General features: G+C 33.5%; 2 protein-coding genes and 1 non-coding gene across 3 annotated transcripts; all 3 read right to left on the bottom strand.

The window, feature by feature from the left end:
- Positions 1-702: 702 nt before the first annotated feature.
- Positions 703-2527, bottom strand: LOC106425075 (protein ASPARTIC PROTEASE IN GUARD CELL 2). The gene has a single exon (XM_013865799.3). The coding sequence runs from the start codon at positions 2316-2318 to the stop codon at positions 924-926; it is 1395 nt and encodes a 464-aa protein (XP_013721253.1). The 5' UTR covers positions 2319-2527; the 3' UTR covers positions 703-923.
- An 851-nt stretch (positions 2528-3378) lies between these two features.
- On the bottom strand, positions 3379-3462 carry TRNAL-CAA. Its single transcript has one exon. It is a non-coding gene; the product is annotated as a tRNA-Leu (tRNA).
- A 16273-nt stretch (positions 3463-19735) lies between these two features.
- Positions 19736-23674, bottom strand: LOC106425074 (probable protein arginine N-methyltransferase 6). Its single transcript, XM_013865798.3, has 13 exons — positions 23294-23674; positions 22996-23061; positions 22722-22790; positions 22516-22551; positions 21889-21954; positions 21563-21631; positions 21358-21435; positions 21177-21255; positions 20984-21078; positions 20797-20881; positions 20506-20702; positions 20189-20307; positions 19736-20111 (listed from the first exon to the last, which is right to left on the bottom strand). The coding sequence occupies exons 1-13, from the start codon at positions 23573-23575 to the stop codon at positions 20069-20071; spliced, it is 1284 nt and encodes a 427-aa protein (XP_013721252.1). The 5' UTR covers positions 23576-23674; the 3' UTR covers positions 19736-20068.
- Between the last annotated feature and the right edge of the window lie 465 nt (positions 23675-24139).

The raw sequence follows: 24139 nt of genomic DNA, 5'->3' as shown, positions 1-24139 counted from the left end.
CACTTCTGGGCCTTTTCATCCATGAATCAACTAGATTGGGTCCTGTATTGTGATTATCATGAAACCCACTTAAAGGACACAAAAGTGAAAATTGAAAGTTATTATGTTTTCTTTCTAACGAACTTTGAAAAATACCACGGGGAAGTAATGAATTGAAGAGGTGCATCACGATTGTGACTAGAGATTATTAAGTTGCTTTAAATGATACCCCTTTCACTCCTTTTTGAATAAAAATGTCCAGCTTTTGTTGGTCTCTCTGGCTCAGGTACTCATGTACAAACTTAAAGAGTGGCACCATATAATTTTTGCCCATCAGGCCTACTCCTTAGCCTCTCTTCCAAATCAAAATTAATCACATACTATCAGGTTATGCAAAATTACAACAACACAAAGGGCTTATGAAACTTCATACCAATCTAGCTTTTGGTAATTTTTGTGTAAATGTTAAATTAAAAAGTCAAACTTCAGTTAAGTGTTCATCATGAATCATGACTTCGAAAATCTCTGACCGAACATGTGCTGCTAGTGCTAACTGCTTAGTAAAACGTATTTACTGTAACGTTAACTTTGGTCAATACAAAACTACAAAAGGTCCATTCCCCAATGTCCCTCACGCTTCACCACAAAAAGTGTTGAGCAACTTTTAACCCTTTTTGCTGTTTAGTTACTTTTGACTTGGTAATCTCACTCTATTATCACAAATCAAACAGTAACTCATATCATTATATAGATTCCTCAATCAAAAATCCAAAAGACAATTTTGGTCAAATCATATACATTTCAGTACTCTCTATACTAATTACCACTTATTAAAACTCAAAACCAAAAGCTAATAAATAAAAGACAGATACATATTGAGACAAAAGTTTTTTACTTACTAGCGAACAAAAAACGTAAATATCTTTTATTTTTTTTGTTAAACGCTAGCAAACATTGGGACCAAACCCAACAAAGCCATTGGCTCCGTCGAAAGATACTTGGATCCCTTCTTGCTGTATGTTCCCTATTATCGACAAACCCGTCGGAGACGCCGCAAACGCGAAACAGTACGTCCCCGAATCATCCACCGGCATCAAGAAATTCCTCGCCGGTAAAGTCAAAACCGGCCCTTCCGTGAAATAGAACGACACGGTCGGAACACGGACCGAAACAAACCCGGACAGGTCGTAACACGTGTCGAATATCGATACGCCGGAAGCTCGCGGCAAGTTTGCTGTCTGCGACTTGAACCCATCACGAAAAGCGGCGTAAGCCGCCGTGGGAAGCCTTGTCACGGCGGTTCCGGTATCCATAACCACACCGCCGTCGCCGGTTTCGGTTAAGTCGAAAACATCGTCCGGTAAAGCGATTCTGACGCCGCCAACTCCGAGGCCCTTGAGACCAACGTAGTAGAAGCTCGGCGCGCGCGGGTTACGGACGAGCGGGACCCACGAGGCACCAACTGGCAAAGCTTCACGCCCGAAAACCAACGAACCGGTCGAGTCTGTGCCGCGGCTCACTAAACAATAACCGAACGCACCGCCGGTTTGACCGGTTAACTGACCAACGAAAGACATCGAACCGCCTCCGATACCTAATAAACCGGCGGCTCCGACGAACATCCCTCTGTTCCGGTGGCCGCATCCCATCGCTACGTTTCGAATCACAGTCCTACCAAACGTCAGCGTTTCGAGAGCTAACGTCCCCTTCGTGTAGGACCCGTCTCCGTACATGACCTCGTAGCGACACCCGCCGGAGTGGCAGCCGGAGTTTTCGATCCGGTCGCAGACGGAAGACCCGCAGGAGACTCCCGTGTAGGACCCGGATTTAGCCGGGTCGAAAACCGGGTCGGATTGTTTGTAACAGAGCTTGCAAGGCTGACACTGGAACCAAACCATGTCGCTCCCGGAGTCAATCACCATGTACTGATCTCGCGGCGGACTTCCGACGCCGATTCTCACGAAGTACTCACCGCTCCCCTGGTCCATGCCGGAAACCACATCGGAGCCAAAGTCGTCGACTTCGTATTTCGAACCGGAAGCTACAGTTTTCCCGGAAATGCGGCGGAGGATGGCGGCGACTCGGTCTGTGTCTCTGCGCATACGGGCGTGGAGACGGTGGTGGTGGTTACGGTAAGAAACAGAAGGGAATCTATCGCGGTGGAGGAGACGAAGAGTGTACTTAGACTCATCGGTGTTGTTGAAATCGGGAAGGGTTCCGGTTCCAGTGACGGTGAGCGGTTGTAGAACGTCGATGATCTGAAAATCAGGGAAGGAGATTGAAGAGGAAGAAGAGAGATGAAGATTGAGGAGGAGGAGGAAGAAGAGAGGAAGCAGCATTGTTTACAACGCCGAACACAAAGACCCGTGTGAGAGCGTGAAGAGTGGTTCTTGGATTCTGGGTTTTAATGTCAGAAGATGAGTTTTATGTTTGGTGTCTTCTTCTTCGTCTCCAATTTCTTTATTGGAGGTGAGAGACCACTTGAGACTTGTGATTATGTAATGGTTTGGAAGTGATGGGTCGATATCTCTTATTGCTATTTTTTATTGCCTACGTGGATTGTGTGGGGCCTTCTCTTTTCCTCCGTTGATTTTGCACGTCGGCTTCGATCTCCTTCTATACTCTCCTCCAGTCTTCTTTGTTTTGTTTGAGAGTTGTATAGATTTTCTTTTTGATAATTGTGATAGGCAAATACATGGTATTAGCATGTATTTCATAAACTATCTGTACAAATATTCTTTTGTATTATCTTGTAGTTTTTTCTAAAAAATATTTCATAAATCATATGTAAAACTATACTATATTATCTTGTAAGTTCTAAAAAAAACATTTTACTCATATATTCTTCAATTTTCTAACTATTTTTACCAAAATTTCATATTATTATTTTTATGTTGTTTTCGGGGCATACAATTTTTTTTTAGTTTATATTTACACCTCTAAAACCAATACTTTGTATTTGACTTCTTAAAACGACATCGAATCTTTACATATCTGGAATTATGAAATTTGAATCAAGATAGATGCAAGTTAAGATTCGACCTGGAAATTGTAAAATTATCCTTATGTGATCAGCTGACCATTCATGCTTCATAGTGATGACATGTGAGAAACTAAACCAGCGGTTAATAGTTCTGACATCTGGTTATAGACTGAAGCAGTGTTCGTTTGATTTATCCAGTTATACTTTGTAACGATCCGTGACGCATATATTATTTACTCCGCTCTCAGCCATAATCACAGATGCCAGCAAGCAAGCCCATCAATTATTCAAAGAGAGTCCATAAAACAGCTACAGGTTCATGCGCGTCTCATACGGAAGGAAAGACTCGGAAGATGCAGGTGGTAGACTAACTGCTAGTGCCATGTTGCATCTTCTTCTTTTTAATGAAAAAATATTGTCAGAAGTGGGGTTTGAACCCACGCCCTCTTACAAGGACCAGAACTTGAGTCTGGCGCTTTAGACCACTCGGCCATCCTGACTTTGATGTTAGTTTTACAAGGCACCACAAGAGATCTACTAGTTTAACATGGCCTGCATACTCGTTATTTTCAATTAACCACTGCCTCCATCGTGCAAGTTACTCCACACTAAGCATATCAAGGCTCAAACACTAAAGATCATTAAAAGCAATTGTGAATTGTCATGCGACCCTCGACCATGCCCGTTTCACGTCTTCTCCTGGCATATGTTACGAACCACATGAACTACTCATATGCACTATAGAATTCTCGGTATGATAGACTGAAGTTATCTATTACTTGTAAATCCCAAACTCGTGTATTGAATAAGAATGAAGAAGTGTTTACAGCTTTGTATCTCAACAATGAATCACTCTCATCACGAGTTCATCATCATCGACAATCTCATAGCGACTGGAAACAGAGGACTCATCTCGTCTCTCTACAATCACATACAAAAGCATACCCTACCAATGAACACTCTACTCATTATTTAATATCGTCTAACGGTATGAAATGAATAACTGCAAATACTCTCTTTCAATCCAAAGGTTTCTTTTATTCTTCTTTTGTTCCCTCCTCTTCTGTTACTTCCTCACTCTCTTCCTTTGCTTCTTTACCCCTCCTCTTACGGTAATATGCCTTTCGGTACCTATCAATACTTCCCCCAACGAAATCCAGCTTGCCCTCAAGCTGGTAATCAGGAAAATGAGTGATGAAATCCTGATAATACAGCCATGAATTTTCCAATGAAGATTTCCCAACCCACTTAACCAATAACTCCAGTTCACCCTTTGCATCATAACGTTTCTCCAATACATCTTCTGGACTAATCGGTTCTTCAGCCTCCGTGATACTCCCTGGTGGTAACGCATCACATTGCTCCTGCGAACCCAAGGCTAACTTCAATTGGGAAATATGGAACACAGGATGGATCTTTGCAGCTGGAGGTAATTGTAACTTATAAGCTGTGTTTCCAATGCGCTCCAACACTTTGTATGGGCCATAGAATTTCGCTGCAAGTTTCTGACAAACTCTACGAGCCACAGTCTTCTGACGATAGGGTTGTAGCTTAAGAAATACCATGTCACCAACCACCAACTGAACATCTCTCCTTGACTTATCGGCTTGATTCTTCAGTATCTCCGGAGCACGAGTAAGTGTTTGTTTTAAACTGATCAATACCTCATCCCTTTCCAATAACGCCCGCTCCAGCTCAAAGTTCTTTGTAGAACCCTGTTCAAAACGCAGAATAGGAGGAGGATCACAGCCATAGACCACTTTGAACGGAGTTGTCTGAATCGACTTGTGAAACGCCGTGTTATACCATAGCTCTGCCCATGCCATATAATTGTGCCAAGTCCGAGGGTGAGAAGACGAGAAACATCTCAAATATGTTTCCAAACAACGGTTGAGCACCTCAGATTGACCATCCGTCTGAGGGTGAAATGCCGTACTATACTGAAGCTTAGTCCCAGCCAAACGGAAAGCCTCTGTCCAAAAAGAACTCAGAAAGATCTTGTCTCTATCTGACGTGATGCTCTTCGGAAAACCATGTAAATGGACGATCTCAGACACGAACTTCTTGGCTACATCCAGTGCAGAGAACGGGTGTTTAAGGCTGATGAAATGAGCAAATTTGCTTAAACGATCGATCACCACCAATATGTTGTTATAACCATTAGACCCCGGAAGCCCCTCAATGAAGTCCATATTGATGTCTTCCCAAATCATCTCTGGAATCGGTAATGGTTGAAGCAAACCGGCTGGAGAGAGAGTTGAATGTTTGTGTGTTTGGCAAATACCACAAGCCGCCACATACTCTTGCACCTGCTTGTACATTCCAGTCCAATAAAACGAACACTGAACTCTCTTCAAAGTTTTCAAAACACCTGAATGACCACCGAATTTACTGTCATGAGCCTCTCGCAATATCACTGAAATGAATTTTGAAGTCTTAGGAATCACCAATCTTTTCTTTGACCACAATCTCCCTTCTATCACCGTATACTTCTTATAGTGCAATTCTCCTTTCTGAATCTGCATGACCCTTGTGCTTAACTTTGTATCGTCTTGTATTTTCTTATACAAATCTTCCCATTGTAAAGCTGTTGGGACTGTCAATGATAGTAACAGTGAAGAGACAGGCATACTCCGAGACAAGCCATCTGCTGCCTTGTTTTCCGGTCCCGGTTTATAGAAGATGTCAAAGTCAAATCCCAATAGCTTTGTTAACCACTTTTGATACTCCAAATTTACCTCTTTTTGCTCCAACAAAAACTTCAAGCTCCGCTGATCCGTGTGAACATGAAACTTTCTACCAAGTAGATAGTGTTTCCACTTTCTCACTGCCATCACGATAGCCATCAGTTCTCTTTCATAAGCTGGTTTCAGTTGCTCCCGTGCTGTCAGAGCATGGCTAGAGAAAGCGATGAGCCTCTTGTTCTGCATAAGCACAGCGCCTAACCCGAATCCTGAGGCGTCTGATTCGATCACAAAAGCTTGACTGAAGTCTGGTAACGCAAGTACTGGTGCCGTTACCATTGCATGTTTCAACTTTTCAAAAGCTTGCTGAGCTTCAGTAGGCCAAGAGAACTGATCCTTCTTCAGCAGTGTGGTCAAAGGACGAGCAATACTTCCATAATCTCTTATAAACTTCCGATAATATCCAGTTAACCCAAGGAATCCTCTCAACTGCTTAACCACCTTGGGTATAGGCCATATATTCATAGCATTAGTCTTTGCAGAATCAGTAGCTACGCCATTAGCTGATATTATATGGCCTAAGTATTCCACACTCGGTACTGCAAACGTGCATTTCTTTTGAGTAGCATATAAATTCTGCTCCCTCAACACTTCTAACACTTGTCTTAGATGATTCTCGTGATCTGACTGATTCTTGCTGTAGATCAATATGTCATCAAAGAACACAAGGACAAAACGGCGGAGGAATGGTTAAAACACCTTGTTCATGAGTCCCTGAAAAGTGGCTGGAGCGTTGGTCAAACCAAATGGCATGACCAGGAACTCGTAATGTCCTTCCACTGTCCTGAACGCTGTCTTATGAATGTCTGCTTCCACCATCCGTATTTGGTGATAGCCTGAGCGTACATCAAGCTTTGTAAAGACCGTAGCCCCATGTAACTCGTCGAGTAACTGGTATATGACAGGAATAGGGTACTTGTCTAACACGGTTACTCTGTTCAAAGCCCTGTAGTCCACGCAAAAACGTAGAGAACCGTCCTTCTTCTTCACCAGTAGTACAGGGCTGGAGAAAGGACTGGTGCTTAGTCGTATGATGCCCGTAGATAACATATCATTCACCATCTGTTCCATAGCCACCTTGCTGGCATGAGGATACCGATAAGGTCGAACAGATACTGAAGATACTCCTGGTTGTAAGTTGATTGCGTGTTCTTGTCCACAAAATGGTGGTAAGGCAGTTGGTACTGCGAACACATCAACAAACTCCTGGAGTATTTGGGAGAATTGCAAACGAACTTCTGGAAATGGAGATGTTGCTATAGAAGAAGCAAGAAGCACTTCCCTTCCTATCTTGCAGCTTGTATAGACCGGTTTCAATGACTTGAAAGAGAACTTAGTGCCGTGTAGCTCTTTCTCGCCTAACAAGGTCACTTTGTTTCCTTCATAGACAAACGAAAGGACCTGCTCCTTCCAGTCCACTTCACAAATGCTTAAGGTTTCAAGCCATTGAATACCAAGTATCACATCTACATTCCCCAGTTCAAGAGAGATGAAGTCACTTGTGAAGTTGGTTTGATTTAGTTGGAATGAAACTGATCTGCATACTCCCATTGCATTCACAGTCACTCCATTACCCAACAACACGTCCAAGCTACTGTCAGCATAAACTTTCAATCGTAACTTGTCCACAACCTCAGGTGAGATGAAGTTGTGTGATGCTCCGCTATCAAGCATGACAATCACCTCTCTGTTATTTATAAAACCTCTCATCTTCGTAGTCTTCGGAGAGTCAATGCCCAAATAAGAATTCAGTGATAACGTGTGTAGTACTTGCGGATTCTGTTGTTCTTGTTGATCTTCCTCTTCGTTTGAGTCAATAACCTCAAGCTCTAATCCGTTGATCACTGTAAGTACTCTTAGCATTCTTTTTGGACATTCCATTCTGTGAGCTGGAGACCAAGGAGCTTTGCATTTGAAACAGATCTTCTCTTTTCTCATACGGTCAAGTTCTGCATCCGAATATTGTTGCCTTGGTCTCAATGTGTTTCGTTGTGGTGGTAAATTTTCTTTGTTAGCTCCAGCTTCTAGCCGTGGTTGATCGTCGCTTTGCTTTGGAGTGAAACTTGCAGTTTTAACATTATGAGATTGGCGCTGATATGTTTTTTGAATGTCACCTCCTGCCGCTGATCCAATCACCTTGCAGAAAGTAGTTTTCTGCATCTTCAACACTGCTAGTTTATGATTCGTTAAACCCACTGGTTCCTTCATTCTGATTACCTCCTTCATCTCTGGTTTCAATCCATTGAAGAAAACCTTTATCAAATTTTTCTCATCAATTCATGTTACTTGATTTCTCAGAGACTCAAACTCGTTGACACAGTCTACAATGTCGCCTTCTTGTTGTAGACAGAACAATCTCGCTGCAGGATTATTATCAATTGGACCAGCAAATCTTTCTAACATCCTCTCTGTAAATTGAGTCCAACTCAGAAATGGATCATTGAGCATTTCTCCGTTAAACCAATTGAGAACGGGACCCTCCAAGCTCAATGATACCAACTGTAATTTATCCTCTTCGTCATAGTTACCAATTCTGAAGAACCTCTCCACCCTGGAAATCCAATCAAATGGCAAAGGACCAGCAAACACAGGCATATCCACTTTTCTCAACAACTTATCTCTATTTGTTAACGCATTGTGGATTCCCCGATAACCTAAATGATTTTGATCCAGATCTGAAGTTGCGATCGGTACCTGATCATGATAATCCATTGACGAAGACGCAATCCCTTTGCCAGGCCGTTGATTGATCACAGAACTAGCTTCGATCCAAGCCAGTGTGGCCGTTATCGAGGACATCTGACTCTCCAATGCTCCCAATCTGACCGCTGATTCCGAACCCATCGTCGTGATTTGATTCTCCAACGATCCCAGACGCTCCGAAGTAGCTTTGTCAGCTCGCGCAAGCTTATCAAAACCGATTCGCATATACTCGATTTCATCTTCCATTCGTCGCCAAACCGTCTCTTTCTGCATCCCGAAGGTCGTCGTCGCCTCCGATTCAACTCCGATCCCCGTATCTTCCATCAATGCTGTTACACGTGAGCTCGATCAAGTTTCGCCGAACCAATGATAGACTGAAGTTATCTATTACTTGTAAATCCCAAACTCGTGTATTGAATAAGAATGAAGAAGTGTTTACAGCTTTGTATCTCAACAATGAATCACTCTCATCACGAGTTCATCATCATCGACAGTCTCATAGCGACTGGAAACAGAGGACTCATCTCGTCTCTCTACAATCACATACAAAAGCATACCCTACCAATGAACACTCTACTCCTTATTTAATATCGTCTAACGGTATGAAATGAATAACTGCAAATACTCTCTTTCAATCGAAAGGTTTCTTTTATTCTTCTTCTGTTCCCTCCTCTTATGTTACTTCCTCACTCTCTTCCTTTGCTTCTTTACCCCTCCTCTTACGGTAATATGCCTTTCGGTACCTATCAGTATCATGTTATATCCGCCTAAAAGAGCATCCATCCCAACCAGGTAAACATGTTAAGGTTCAATCCCCAGTTTATAATATCATATTGGATTTAGTAGTTAGAGATATCAGTTTTTCTTATTGAGTTTATTTACCTTCATATTTGTTTCTCAGTCATATCAAGACGATGTCATGTTGAATTATGAACAATTAATTTTTAGGTATTAAGCTTCTTTTAATTATTTAATCTCCATTGTTCTTTTATACTTTTGTTTGTTGAGTTCAACATCTCCAATCTCCATTGCTTATGTCGAAAATTTAAGCTATGAAATGTAAGAACTTCATATACAAGAATGGCTATTCGTATATTATGAAAGCCACTACCTATTTTCACGATCAAGGACAAAGTTCGTCGTATGAGCCAAAACTTGATTAAATTGAAAATATTATCTTTCATTTTTAGAATTAACGCCACATTAAAAACATATTTAAGATTGGACATAGTGCAAGAGTAGCTCAAAAGCAAATGTTGGTTGCAACTATACATATGTGGTTTCTTAGATCATCTTTTTGGCATATTTGTCTCATCCAATCTTCTTGAACTATACCAAAACAATATCTAGTTCATACTTGGAAACCACGAGATAGTTGAAATGCTTTATTGAATAAAGAAGTATATTTACATTGTGGAAATTACATTGTCGTGTATATATGACTTACGTTGCAGCATTTCAGAGAAATTTGGCTATAGCACAATATAATGACAGTAATAGATAAGAACACAACCATGATATATACACGTAGTGTTAATGATTTCATTGGCTTTATATCACTACTTGTCTTGGTATCACCATGCTGGAAAGCAAATGATGCTCTCCTCTGATGTTGGTCGCTGTTCTTGTCTACGTTTCTTATTTCATGGTATACGCTACCAAATATGCAAGAAATCACAAAATTTAGAAAGCAGTGAAACTGAGGCAAGGATGAGATCCCCCATTGTGTTCAAAAAAAAAAAAAAAAGAGGATGAGATCCCCATGCTACAAAGCTTCTTGAAAGAATTTGGTTAAGGGCGCCTTCTGTGATTATTACTGGTTGAAGAATTTTCAAAGACATTATTTAGACCAAAAAAAAAAAGATTTTCAAAGACGACGACAATTTATTGGCTATTCATGTGATGTGCCTCTCCTTCCATGTCTTTCTTAATTAGCAACGGTTTATTCTTGGATAAACGAAGATTTGGAAGTATCAAGTGAGCTTTTGGCTGCGTATATATGAAATCGACATGTTGAATGGTACAATTGATCACACACACGATTGATTCATCTAAAAGATTTTTTTTCGGTTACAAGAAAATAAACCAGAAACATTAGCTAAACCGAAATTTATTTATCGTGTAAACCGCACCAACACATGTCGGTTCCTGTTTGATACTCCCTCTGTTTCATATTAAGTGTCATTTTAGCATTTTTTTCTTGTTACAAAAAAATATCATTTTAGAATTTCAACGCAGTTTTCAGCTTAAAATTAATTACAAATGCATTGATTTTATAAATAATTTCATTTATCTCAAATACTATTGGTTGAATATGTGTAATTAATAAAAACTTTAATGCATTTCAATCATTTTCTTAATTTGTGTGAAAAATGTCAAAGTGACATTCTTTATGAAACGGATGGAATAAAAAAATATATCCTCACCCAATAATTCAAGAAACCAAACTTTTTTTATCCAAACCAAACAAGAATACCAAATGCCTACGCTTTTTTAAAGTAATGCAATTACCTAGAAAAGAGTAATTAATAGGATAGTATCAAAGTACATGCAAAACTGTTCTTTCAAAACCAACTTATATAAAATTCCAAAACTCTCTATATTTTTGGTTCATGAATGCTTTTGAACAGGCTAAAATGAATTCCTAAACCAATTTCGAGCACTTGTAAACTTTTCGATTTTATGAATTTTTGAATGTATTATAAATTTTGTAGTAGTATTGTAAAATAGAACATAAAATGGTAAGATATCAAATAATAAATTTTATAAGATTATATTTTAATCTATTCTATTAAAATAGCAGTGTGACCCATTGATAAAAGTATGGTCCAACTATTATTTCTTTTATCTTTATCATTATTTAGAATATTATTTATTATGCTTTATGCTATTAGACTTATATTTAAATTACCAATTGAAAAGACCTAAAAAGATGTAAAACAAAAAATATACCCGTCCTTTTTAAGGACGGATCAGAATCTAGTTACTCTTAAAAGAAGTCAAGTTTGGTGGGAAAAATGTGAGTTTTTTTTTTTGTTTTGGCATTACACGAGGAGGTGTAATCCATTTTGATGTTCCTCCGTTAACTTCAGAAGATTTCCCATTAGATAACAAATTAACGCAAATCTAATCTCTTCTCTAAATACAATCTAATTCAATAATAAATTATAAATCATGGAAAGGAAATAATTTTCGAAAAGAAATGGTGCTACGTGATTCATACATTTGTGGGCGTGCCCAAAAGTTCTAAAGCTATTGAGATTATAAAAACATATATTTTTGATGGCTGTTGCTATTAGCATGTAACACAAGAACGACAACACCAACTACAAATAATTTGGAAAAAGAGAGACGATATAAATATCTTATGCAACACACGGTCGAATGGATAATTAATTTTTATTAAATGGGCATTAGTTGGGTATTACATAAGACATGCACCACTTATCAATAATTGAGCAATTATTACACCTAAAAGCTCCTCACATTTTATAATCCAATGATACATGTATATGCATATTTAAATGGGGTTTGTTCCATACAATATGAATGGGAAAATAATTTCAAAAATTCTAGAATATAATGATCTGATCTGGTAATCTGGTATCATATTCATTAATGCGTGTATACTTAATATGAAAGACTGGTTGAGCTCATGTGTTTAGAACTATATCTAATAGCCAATGCATAACACCGTGTATTAATCACGAGAGAACCTTTGAGATAAGTAAATAATCATTTACTTTTGTGTGTTCTTTCGCAAAGTAGGTTGTCCCAAATAACTTTGTAAGTTCCAAAAATACTATAAGGTTTTAGGTTTAGAGAGATATGCATATATTTCTAAAAATGAAGAAAGTAATCATTCAAAACTGAGAGAGATGGTTTCATTACCTGTTGTTTCTATTCCTTTCCATTTTGTTGTGAATTATAGTATTATTCTATTTAGGGCCGAGCATAGGTACCTGACTTATACATGCTATTTGCCTCGTACTCGGCTTGAAAAATCAAATACATATTATTATCAAGTCAAGTAATAAGTTTTTAAATTTTATTACTTACAAGTACAAGTCAAATATCAAATCTAATTATTTTTGTAACTTTTAAACCCATATAGTAATTCTACTTAATATTCATTGAATAAGTGTTGTTAACATTTATGTCTTTCTAACAAAACTCAATATACATGTTGACATCCATATTTCTATAAACAAAATTTAATAGATATTTGTGATTTAAAAATCGATATCTTTATTAAAGAAGTCTAATAATTTAGTTTTAAATCAAAAATTATTGTATTTTTGAGTTTTAAGTAATTAAAATTAAAGTATAAATTCAAGTAATCAGGTATTTTCGATTTAAACAATGTATTTGAATAAGTCAAAGAACAAATCAATTAACTTGCAAGTATCTAAAATTTTGATAAATACTTGGTATGGCAAATACTTGTGTTAAACCGATCACGTACAAATAGCAAATTTAACTATTTGAACAACAAGTTAAGTGCTAAGTATCCAAAAATAAGCGGGTTGCCTTGTGCCTGTCCATAATTTATATTTTCTATTTTATCGGTAGGACTAGCTTAAGACCCGCGCAATTGCACGGGATGAATGTTATATATAAAAAGAATTTTATTATTATTTATTTTTATTCATTTAAGTATTATATATATAATTAAATTAGAGTAAAGACATAAATCAAACAATACATCTTGTTTATTTACGATAATTATTTGGTAAATAAATCAAAACAATCATTTTATTTATTTTATATGGTATATAACTAAATTTCAGTGACATGTACATAGATATATACTATATTTTAATATAAATATTTATTATTGAGAATTTATACTCATGTGAAAACACAAAATTTCTAATGTGCAATTTTTTGAACGGAAATTTCAAAATTAAAATATTAAGGTCTCAATATTTTTTAAATAAAAATTTAGAAATTATCATATTTAAGTATTTTTCTATGTTATATAGTTTAATTTTAAACTATATTAATATATAATATGAATTTCTAGTAAATGAGACTTATATTCATACGATTTATGATCATTTGTATCTTGTTATTACAAAAAATCTTAAACCATGATCACAAATTTTAGTGTGAGACATTTAACGTTTTTACTAATTTATAGTCGTTTTAAAAATTCAAAATCTAACATATAAGAAAAAAATATTTATATGGTTAATGTGGTTGTTAAATATATTTTAATAATATAAAATTAAACCAAAAGAGCTCAGATACAAAAATTATTATCAAATATTTATTATTCATAATCATTAATTGTCATATATATGTTAATCATATTTGGTAATTCCGTAGCTTTTATTTAAGGAAAGTGCGAGAATATTTCTTTGTACACTATTTATCAATTTAATAGTTAGTTTAATAAAAAGCATAATATAAGTTAAAATGGACTAACCTATTTTTTCTAAGAATTCTGAATTTCATTCTCATGGTGACACGTGGCTACAAAACAATGTTGTAATGTTTCTCAATTAATATATAAGAGATGGACACGGCATACACAAATCGAATGGGTATATGTAGAACTAAAATTTAATTAAACTTTAGTGTGCATCAATATTGGTGAAATAGTGAGTTTATTTAGAGTGTTCTATACTATTATAAACACAGCTAAAATAACTTGAAACTTATATTATATGATATTTTTTTATGTTTCAAACATAAAAAAATGTGCGTACAACATAAAAATAATTCAATTATTATAATCAATATCATTACATTTATGTTTGTTTTAAAAGATTTTTTATCAGAAAATAAGCACACTGTGATAAAATACTACATGGAAATATTATTAATGCATATACTCCCTCTGTTTCAAATTCAATTTCGTCGTATAAATTGTTTTTTGTTACAAAAGAAATATCATTTTATATTTTTAATTCAGTTTTACATGAATTTATCTCTCATGTTCCTAATTAAATTTTAAAATAATAAATACTATAAATTTTAATAATTAAATATGGATAAAACTGACCATTTAATTATTTTTAATCTGTGTGAAAAAACTTTAAACAAAATCAAATGTGAAATGAAGAGAGTATATGTCTAACTTTTTTTTAGGTACATTCATATCATCTTTTTCTGTTTGGGCACATGAGTAACTGATTTAGTAATCTTTAGTAAACTTGTGAGTACCCTTCATAAATATCAAATTTGTTGTATTTTGTAAGTATACTAAATTAACTGTATCCCCTATATATTAATTGAGAAGCATTTAAAAAATTAGAACCTTAATTTTGTACTAATGAAAAAAAACCTCAAATCTTAGGTGGCACTCTAAATGTCTTCTAAATTCTATTTCAAAGAATTCTAGAGCATCTAATATAAAGTATAATTTAATCTAATGGTGTCACATTATTCCATAATTATATAACACTAGAGAACATTATATTAACTTAAAATATAAGAAGTGTGTATTCTTTCCTTAAATAAAAGCTACGGAATTACCTAATATGATTTACATATATATGGCAATTAATGATTATGAATAATAAAGATTTGATAACAATTTTTGCATCCTTCTTCATTTTTGTTTAAATTTATATTATTAAAAAAAATTAAACAATCACATTAACCATATAATAAAAAAATTAGATTTTTTCTTATATGTTATATTTTGAATTTTTTAAAATGACTTTAAATTACAAAAATGAGGAAACCTTATATGTTATATTTTTTTTTCAAACGACTTTAAATTACAAAAATGAGGACACCTTATATGTTATATTTTTCTTATATATTAGAATTTTCTTATATGTTATATTTTGAAATTTTTTAAAACGACTTTAAATTACAAAAATGTAAGTTTTCCTTAAGTATACGACTAAATCCATTAAAATGACATGTATCAATTCGATGGTTGATTTGAAAGCTTTCAAAACTATATGGAAGATAAAAGTCAAAATAATTTAACTGTGGAAACAATACTGTTCACTTTTTTCAAGAATGTGTTCAAGGGAAAAAATAAGGTTTTTATGTCATGATTTGTTTAATGTCCACTAGAGAACATTATATTAACCTAAAATATAAGAAGTGTGTATTTCTTTCCTTAAATAAAAGTTACAGAATTACCTAATATGATTTACATATATATGACAATTAATGATTATGAATAATAAAGATTTGATAGCAATTTTTGCATCCTTCTTCATTTTTGTTTAATTTTATATTATTAATAAAATAAACAATCATATTAACCATATAATAAAAAAAATAGATTTTTTCTTATATGTTATATTTTGAATTTTTTTAAATGACTTTAAATTACAAAAATGAGGAAACCTTATATGTTATATTTATTTTTTAAAAAACGACTTTAAAAAAAAATGAGGACACCTTATATGTTATATTTTTTTTTATATGTTAGATTTTTCTTATATGTTATATTTTTAATTTTTTAAAACGACTTTAAATTAAAAAAATGTAAGTTTTCCTTAATTATGCGACTAAAAACATTAAAATAACATGTATCAGTTCGATGATTTATTTGAAAGCTTTCAAAACCATATGTAAGATAAAAGTGAAGATAATTCAACTGTGAAAACAATACTGTTCACTTTTTCAAGAATGTGTTCGAGGGAAATAATAAGATTTTTATGTCATAATTTGTTTAATGTCCACTAGAGAACATTATGTTAACCTAAAATATAAGAAGTGTGTATTTTTTCCCTATATAAAAGCTACGAAATTACCTAATATGATTTACATATATATGGCAATTAATGATTATGAATAATAAAGATTTAATAACAATTTTTGCATCCTTCTTCATTTTGTTTAATTTTATATTATTAAAAAGTAACCAAATTTTTTAAAATGACATTAAATTACAAAAATGAGGAAACCTTATATGTTATATATATTTTTTTAAACGACTTTAAAATGCAAAAATGAGGACACCTTATATGTTATATTTTTCTTATATATTATATTTTTTCTTATATGTTATATTTTAAATTTTTTAAAACGACTTTAAATTACAAAAATGTAAGTTTTCCTTAAGTATACGACTAAAAACATTAAAATGACATGTATCAGTTCGATGGTTGATTTGAAAGCTTTCAAAACCATATGGAAGATAAAAGTCAAAATAATTCAACTGTGAAAACAATACTGTTCACTTTTTCAAGAATGTGTTCGAGGGAAAAATAAAGTTTTTATGTCATAATTTGTTTAATGTCCACTAGAGAACATTATATTAACCTAAAATATAAGAAGTGTGTATTATTTCCCTAAATAAAAGCTATGAAATGACCTAATATGATTTACATATATATATGATAATTAATGATTATGAATAATAAAGATTTGATAATAATTTTTGCATCTTTCTTCATTTTGTTTAATTTTATATTATTAAAAAAACAATCACATTAACCATATAATAAAAAAATTAGATTTTTTCTTATATGTTATATTTGGAATTTTTTAAAATGACATTAAATTACAAAAATGAGGAAACCTTATATGTTATATATTTTTTTTTAAAAGCGACTTTAAAATACAAAAATGAGGACACCTTATATGTTATATTTTTCTTATATGTTAGATTCTTTTTTATATGTTATGTTTTGATTTTTTTAAAACGACTTTAAATTTCAAAAATGTAAGTTTTCCTTGAGTATACGACTAAAAACATTAAAATGACATGTATCAATTCGATAGTTGATTTGAAAGCTTTCAAAACAATGTGGAAGATAAAAGTTAAAATAATTCAACTGTGAAAACAATACTGTTCACTTTTTTCAAGAATGTGTTCGATGGAAAAAATAAGATTTTTATGTCATAATTTGTTTAATGTCCAATCCGATCAACCCATGAAGTATTAATTATAGTTTTGTTTCATCATTTTTAATAAAAATTGATCTGATCTATCGGAAAGAAATTATATAATAACAACAAAAAAATATTGTATATATATAAAAAAAAAATATCGATAATATATAGAAATAAACTCACCCTGCTCAAGGCGCTGGTCTTATCCTAGTATTTTTTATATGTAAAAACTTTTATGGTAGGGATTGGAGGGAATTTTTCATAATTTGTTAAGGTTTTTAAATGATAATTTATCCTATGTAGTCCAGCCCCACTTTATTTTCTACTCTGAAATAGAGTTTAAAGTAAAAATGTTCTAATAGTACTCTATTTTTCACTCTATAATAGAGCAAAAGATGAGTTTATTCTATATATATAGTAAGTTGTTGTTTTTTTGTTCATCACTATATTTTCCACTCTAAAATAGAGTACCAACGAAGTATATCACAACAATATTATAGAGTTATTATTTTAGAGTGAGAAATATAGTGAATCATTGGAGATGGTCTAAGGATAAGATCATTGATTGATAATGTTTTCAATAACAAGAATTTATGATATATTGTAAATATCTATAAATAAAATAAATATAAAAGTTCTCTCACAAGAACAGTAAAAAGGTTAACTGGATCAAAAAATTTAGAGAATTTGTTCACTTTAAAATTTTGTTGAAAATCTAATAGATTTTGTAAAATTATTGTTACAATTTCCTTTTATATTAATAAAGAAACATTAAAAAAATTGTAACATATAGTTGTAATAATTACAAAAAGTCTTGCTGAGTTGTCACTTAATTAAGATGCAATTAATCTTATGTGACAGCTTAGGAATCAATTGAATAAAATGTTGGTCCAAAATTCAATTACCAGAAAACATTATATTAACCCAAAATATAAGAAACATGTATTATTTCCTTAAATAAAAGTTACGGAGTTACGTATAATGATTAACATATATATGACAATTAATGATTATAAATAATAAAGATTTAATAATAATTTTTGCATCTTTCCTCATTTTTGTTTAATTTATATTATTAAAATAAATTAAACAATCACATTAGCCATATAATAAAATTTTTATTTTTTCCTTATATGTTATATTTTGAATTTTTTGAAACGACTTCAAATTACAAAAAAATGTTATAAATTCTTTTGAAAGTTTTGTGATCAATGGCTTATGTTTTTGTTATAACAAGATACAAATGATCATACAATCGTATTAATATGAATTTTTATTTATTAGATATTCATATTAAATAATATATATATTAATATCGTTTAAATTAAACTATGTACCATTTAAAATACGTAAATATGTTAATTTTGAAATTTGCATTGAAAGAGTATTAAGACCTTAATATTTTAATTTTGAAATTTGCATAGAACAATGTTTAAAGATTAACTAAATGAACCACATATATAGTAAAATATGTTTTGGTTTAAAAATTATTGCATACCCAAAATCAATATGAACCATCATAATTTTCGTTTAAAATTTTGTCACAATAAAAATTTAGGTTTGGACAAAAAATTTGAATCCAAAAAACCGAACCAAGATCGATCCAAAGAATAGTGTTGTACTTTAACTAAAATTGGTTAGATATCCGAATGAGTTCAAAATTTTGGTATTTAGTGAACCGGAACCGAACCCGATCCAAACCGAAATATTATAGGTATTTGAACATATCCGAACAAGATTCATATACTCAAATATATTAATTATTTTTAAAATTGATATCTAAAAAATATACAAAATATATAAGACGTTTTTAAGTTGTCCAAAATACTTGAAAATATAATACTTAAAATACTTAAAATACCTATTGATTTCCTATCCAAATATTTAAGCTAAGCCAATTTTTAAGTTAAGTTTAAGTATTTTGGTATACATTATTCAAATTTATATGTTATATATTATTTTTGTTTTTAGATTTTGAAAATTTTAAAATATATAGGAACTTTAATTTTTGAATTTTTTTAAAAATAGGTTTTCCGAACACAAACCTGAACCAAACCCGCAAAGATCCAAACCGAACCAAACTCTCAAAAATCCGAATTGAACCAAATGGTACAATATTTTTTTTTAAATTCACACCGCACCCTGATTTTTTTTTTTTTTTTTGGCAAAAACGTAATTTAAGTTAATTTGAAGATATTCAATATATTTAAAATATATTAACATTTAAATTTTAAATAAAATAGAATTTGTATTCTTTCAAACTTTATTTTGTAAGAAACATATATATACATACATATTAATATGTACTTTAAATGCTTATTTCCAAATAATATATATATTTAGGAATTTTAACTTCTTTAAAATGAAATAAAGAAATAAAAAAATAATTTATTTTTAAAAATGCAGTATCATAATTCATATGAAATGATATTTATATTAATTTATTTTTAACTGTAAATTACCGTTTAAATTCCATTTGATAGATTTTACTAACTAACTAATAATTGAGGATAAATTATTTTAAACACATAAATTTGACTATGCCGACCTTAATGTATTAGTTACACAAAAGTACAAAAAATAAAATGCATGATCAATAAAAGCAGTCATAGAGAAGTATGCTATGTTGAGTAACTAGTAAAGAAGCTAAATGGCTTCAAGAACAATGTCCTATAGTTGCTTCCATCTGATCTAAAACTTAATATTCTTACAAGAACATATGAATTCGCAGACTAACAATAGCTTGTCTTTGCCTATGTCTTCGGGTTTCAGTTATGAACTAATGACTGCTTTGGCAAAAGAGACTCAACCTTACAGAGCTTCTAGATTCAGGAGATCTCTCGCCTTCTTAACGCATTACCGACTCCTTCACAAAGGAACGGCCGGCCGAGCTGCAAAAACCGCAAGATTAAGCATTGGTGGAACTCGGAAAAATTGAAATGTGTAAAAGAGTGAGTTGGTTACTCACGTATATTCGAGGTGGATGTTCATGAACCTCCGATTCTCTTTACTTTGAGAAAGAGTAACGGAACCTTCAATGACTTGGTCTTGCTCTACGTCTATTGGATCATAGAAATATACAATCGTCTGTACAAGAAAAGTGGTTCAAATGGTCACAACGTGTAAGCTATTTTTTTCCATAACATTACCATGTTTTATACTGTATAGAATCAATTTAGATGATTCACTGAAAAGTAAAACTGATAAGAATTTTGAAAGTGCACAAAAAAAAAAGAGTTTTGAAAAAATTGGGAAGTAAATGCAAAAAAAAAAACATGGTCTTACTTGCTGCCAATGCGTCGGAGGAGCCTCAGGAGAGGTGGACAGCACGAGTGCATCATTCGGATTACTCCGCTTCTTCTGATTTCCTTCGGTAAAAGGACTTATTGATGAGGACCCATTAGCAACGCTTGTTGCATTAGTATTCTTGGCAGGTTCACTGAACTCAACGTCAAACCAAAATGCAAAACCATGCATTGGTGCTACAACAAGAAAAGGAAAAAGCCTCAGCACAGAGTAATCCTCTCTCTTAGATGAACATAAAAACGCACGGATAGTTGATGGAAAGTGATATACCTCTCATCATTGACTTGAATTTGTATCTTGCAGTAACAGAGTCTAGCTCTTGGATTTTTATTGTTTGACAGTCTATATGTTTAACCTGCATTTAAATGGATAGATACTCGCTCAGTAGCGCAGTTAACATTGCAGATATCCCAAAGGGATTGCAGGTAACAAGCACTTAGAGAACAAGGAAAAATACCACTTCGGGCCATGTTAGAACGGTTTCGCCTGATATGGACTCCACGCTAGGTTCTTCAAATGCACACTGTTTTGCTAGTTGCATCATTGCAGACACTGCAAACCACATCATACATCATTACTGAAACCTTACTGCGAGGTACTTTTTTAAACTTTAGTGATTGCCTCAAAGTTAAAGTTGATATAATACTTACTATCAATTCCATAAACGTTGCGCCAAAAATCAATGCTGTGACTGTATCTGTCAGGGTGTGAAATAGGTGCCATGTACAACTGTCAACACAAAGTAAATAACAAGATATTAAATGTTGCCTTGTTTCACAAAAGTCATTAGAGCATACTGTGATATAATATTTGAAGAGATCATAATCATACAGAGGCATGTGATGGGAGAATTAAACCTCCAGGCTTCAACCAGCGATCTCTAGCTGTAATAACACTTCCCAGCATGCTCTACATCACATCAACAAACATAATACGAGAATGAGAGACCAGGGAGAGTTAAGTAAGTTTAATAATTAGGTAGGTTATCATTTGGACATCAACATAAAAAGTTAAATATACAAGATAAGGAAACAACCTCATACAAGAGCATGTAACCCATCCACTCTGAAATTATAACATCAACCTCCTCGCCGATTTCAACATCCTGAAGAACATTATAACGAAAGAAGAATTACTACAGAACAAACTTGGATGATTGTTGCACCCAATCAATCCACCTCAATGGTGGTGCACTGGTGTAAAGGTATATAGTATCCTAAATTCTTCATCTCAATCATTTAATTTCGCATCTTTCTGTACAGGGACACCAATTTATCTTTTGGCAACTTATATAGACATCAACCTTAAGCATGTCTCAGTCTGACACATCAGGACAGATTTTTATTATATAACAGAATTTACCTCCACTCTCCCATGCAAAACAATAACCTTGTCAGATAAACCGTTGGCTTTTACAACTTCATTTGCCTAGTGATATTAGGAGAACAACAAAGAATGAACAGAAGCCATTAGTATGATTCAGATAAGCATTTCAACTCTGATAGGGAAACAATTTTTAATGAATATCATATGCAGAGCTAAGACACCAAACTCGTAATAAATTATATGTGAGTTAGATCAACTTCACAGAGCCCAATACTTCAGAAAAATTCTAAGGATTTGTTTTCTTGGTCTGATTAAATGTCAAGAGTGACACAAAACATCAAGTAGTGAATAGAGCAGTACTAAAATACAAACAAAGCCTAGGTTAGGGTCAACTTAACTGTGAAAATTTCAAGACAATAAGACATACTATCAGTACACTATAGACATATTTCACCAATTCCAAGTTCAAAGTTTAACATACGACAACAGGTTTTATAAAAATGACAAAAAAAAAACTATTCTGGAAAATTTCCAAGCCATTAACACTTGATGATAAGAAATGGCTACTCTCATCAGTCATCACTTCACGGAAGTTGCAGAAAATAGAAACAAAGGATAAGATAATAGAGAGAAATCGTCTATGCCTAAGTAACTGGATAGTACCTGGACTGCAATATCACTTGCATCTACAGCATATACCTGTAAGAACATTAACTTCTGTAAGAAACACATTAACAGTATTGGTTTACCTTGTGGTCTATGGATTTTATACGGACAACAGTCAACTAGATACATGCATAGTAATCATATATAATGCTACAATCTTCAAAATGTTCCATAACAAAGTTGTGTCTCCACATAAGTCATACCCGTTTAGCACCCGCTTGGGCACAGAAGATTGAAAGGATGCCTGTTCCACAGCCAACGTCCACCACAACCTGTTACAAGCAATCGTTGCAGCAATAGGTTTTGGAAACAAAATACTAACATTACCAAATAACAAAAACATTTTGCTAAAGAAAGCCTTCACACAAAGGAATCGAATCTTGACACAGGCTAAGCAAAAACTAAACAAAATTACCAGTCTGAATCTTGGTCAATATCATCTACAAGGACAAAATTACAACAAAAAGAGAGTAGTACCTTTCCTTGGATTAAGCTCTGATGCTGCATTATAGCTTCTCTATACGTTTCCGTCCTCGCCCGATCCTGTATCAACCAATAAAACTCAACAGAGAAGTGAGAACTCCAAAGGAACAACAAAAAAACTGCAGAGAAGAAAGAATGAAACTTTAATGAAGATGAAGACACAAAACTTGAAACTAATATACACCAATTGCTCAGAGGGCAACTTCACCAAATCGAAAAGAATTCAACTTTAACTTTCATTTTCAATTTCAATTTCAAGCTCTCATACCAGAGTAGTAAGATGAAGGCGTACCTTGATCATCTCTTCGTGAATCCCAACGTGAGCATAGGAATGAAAATAGGCGACATCGAAGTCCGTACAAGGCGGAGGAGATTCCTGAGTCTCCCGTGGCTTCTGCTCGCTAATCTGGTCGGAAACCCTAAGCTCACCATTGGTGAGACCGCCTCTAGGGTCACGAGCTCCGCCGCGACTGCGCCTCTTGGCTCGGCCAAGAGAGCTGAGAACGGGGACTTGCTTCTCGTCCCGTTGAAGCCCGCCGTGGAAACCGTTGGTGTAATCGCCGCCAGATTGCATAGTTTCAGTTAAACCAAGAGAGAGAGAGAGACAAACAGCAGAGAGAGGAGAGGAGAGGACTCTTCTCTGACGCTTGACGACTGACTATTGTAATGTAATTGTAAAGGACCCTCCTTTTTTCATTTTTAATTAGAAATCCCCCTAAATTGTTTTTTTTTCAAATACCGTTTTAACATTTAACCCTGTTTCTGGGTCCTTTCATTAATCTTACAAATTAAAAGGGTTGATATGTATGTAAATTAAAAAACCCGAGGCGATTGGTAAGTGACGTGAATGCTCTAGACAGACAGCCTCAAATCTCTCTACAGCCCCAAAATCAAAGTAATCATGCTCTGATTATTTTTTTAAAACTTACAGCCAAATCCATATTTTGTTTTAGTTTACGGCTTTGGAAAGCAAATTCTCTACGGCTCAGTTTTATGAACTTTCCAAAAGAAAAAATGAATATTTCATTTAACTTTTATTCAAAAAATAAGATAAAAACTAACGAAACCTAAGCTAAACACTAAAACTAAAAGTCCTAGTTGTAAACATATATGACTTATTATTGGGTTCATCCCCTGG

The sequence above is a fragment of the Brassica napus genome, chromosome C5 (genome assembly GCF_020379485.1).
Source record: "Brassica napus cultivar Da-Ae chromosome C5, Da-Ae, whole genome shotgun sequence".
Lineage (NCBI taxonomy): Eukaryota > Viridiplantae > Streptophyta > Magnoliopsida > Brassicales > Brassicaceae > Brassica > Brassica napus.
The sequence above is the reverse complement of the archived record's forward strand: the minus strand, read 5'-3'. Positions and strand labels throughout refer to the sequence as shown.

Bases quoted from the DNA above. Each gene is read 5' to 3' on its own strand.
- LOC106425075 (XM_013865799.3), bottom strand. From the start codon at position 2,318: ATGCTGCTTCCTCTCTTCTTCCTCCTCCTCCTCAATCTTCATCTCTCT.
- LOC106425074 (XM_013865798.3), bottom strand. From the start codon at position 23,575: ATGCAATCTGGCGGCGATTACACCAACGGTTTCCACGGCGGGCTTCAA. The intron at 21,632-21,888 runs GTAAATTCTGTT...AATGTTCTTCAG, and splicing joins TTTTGCATGGGAGAGTGGAG to GATGTTGAAATCGGCGAGGA. The intron at 21,436-21,562 runs GTTGTTTCCTTA...GATGTGATGTAG, and splicing joins GTTACATGCTCTTGTATGAG to AGCATGCTGGGAAGTGTTAT.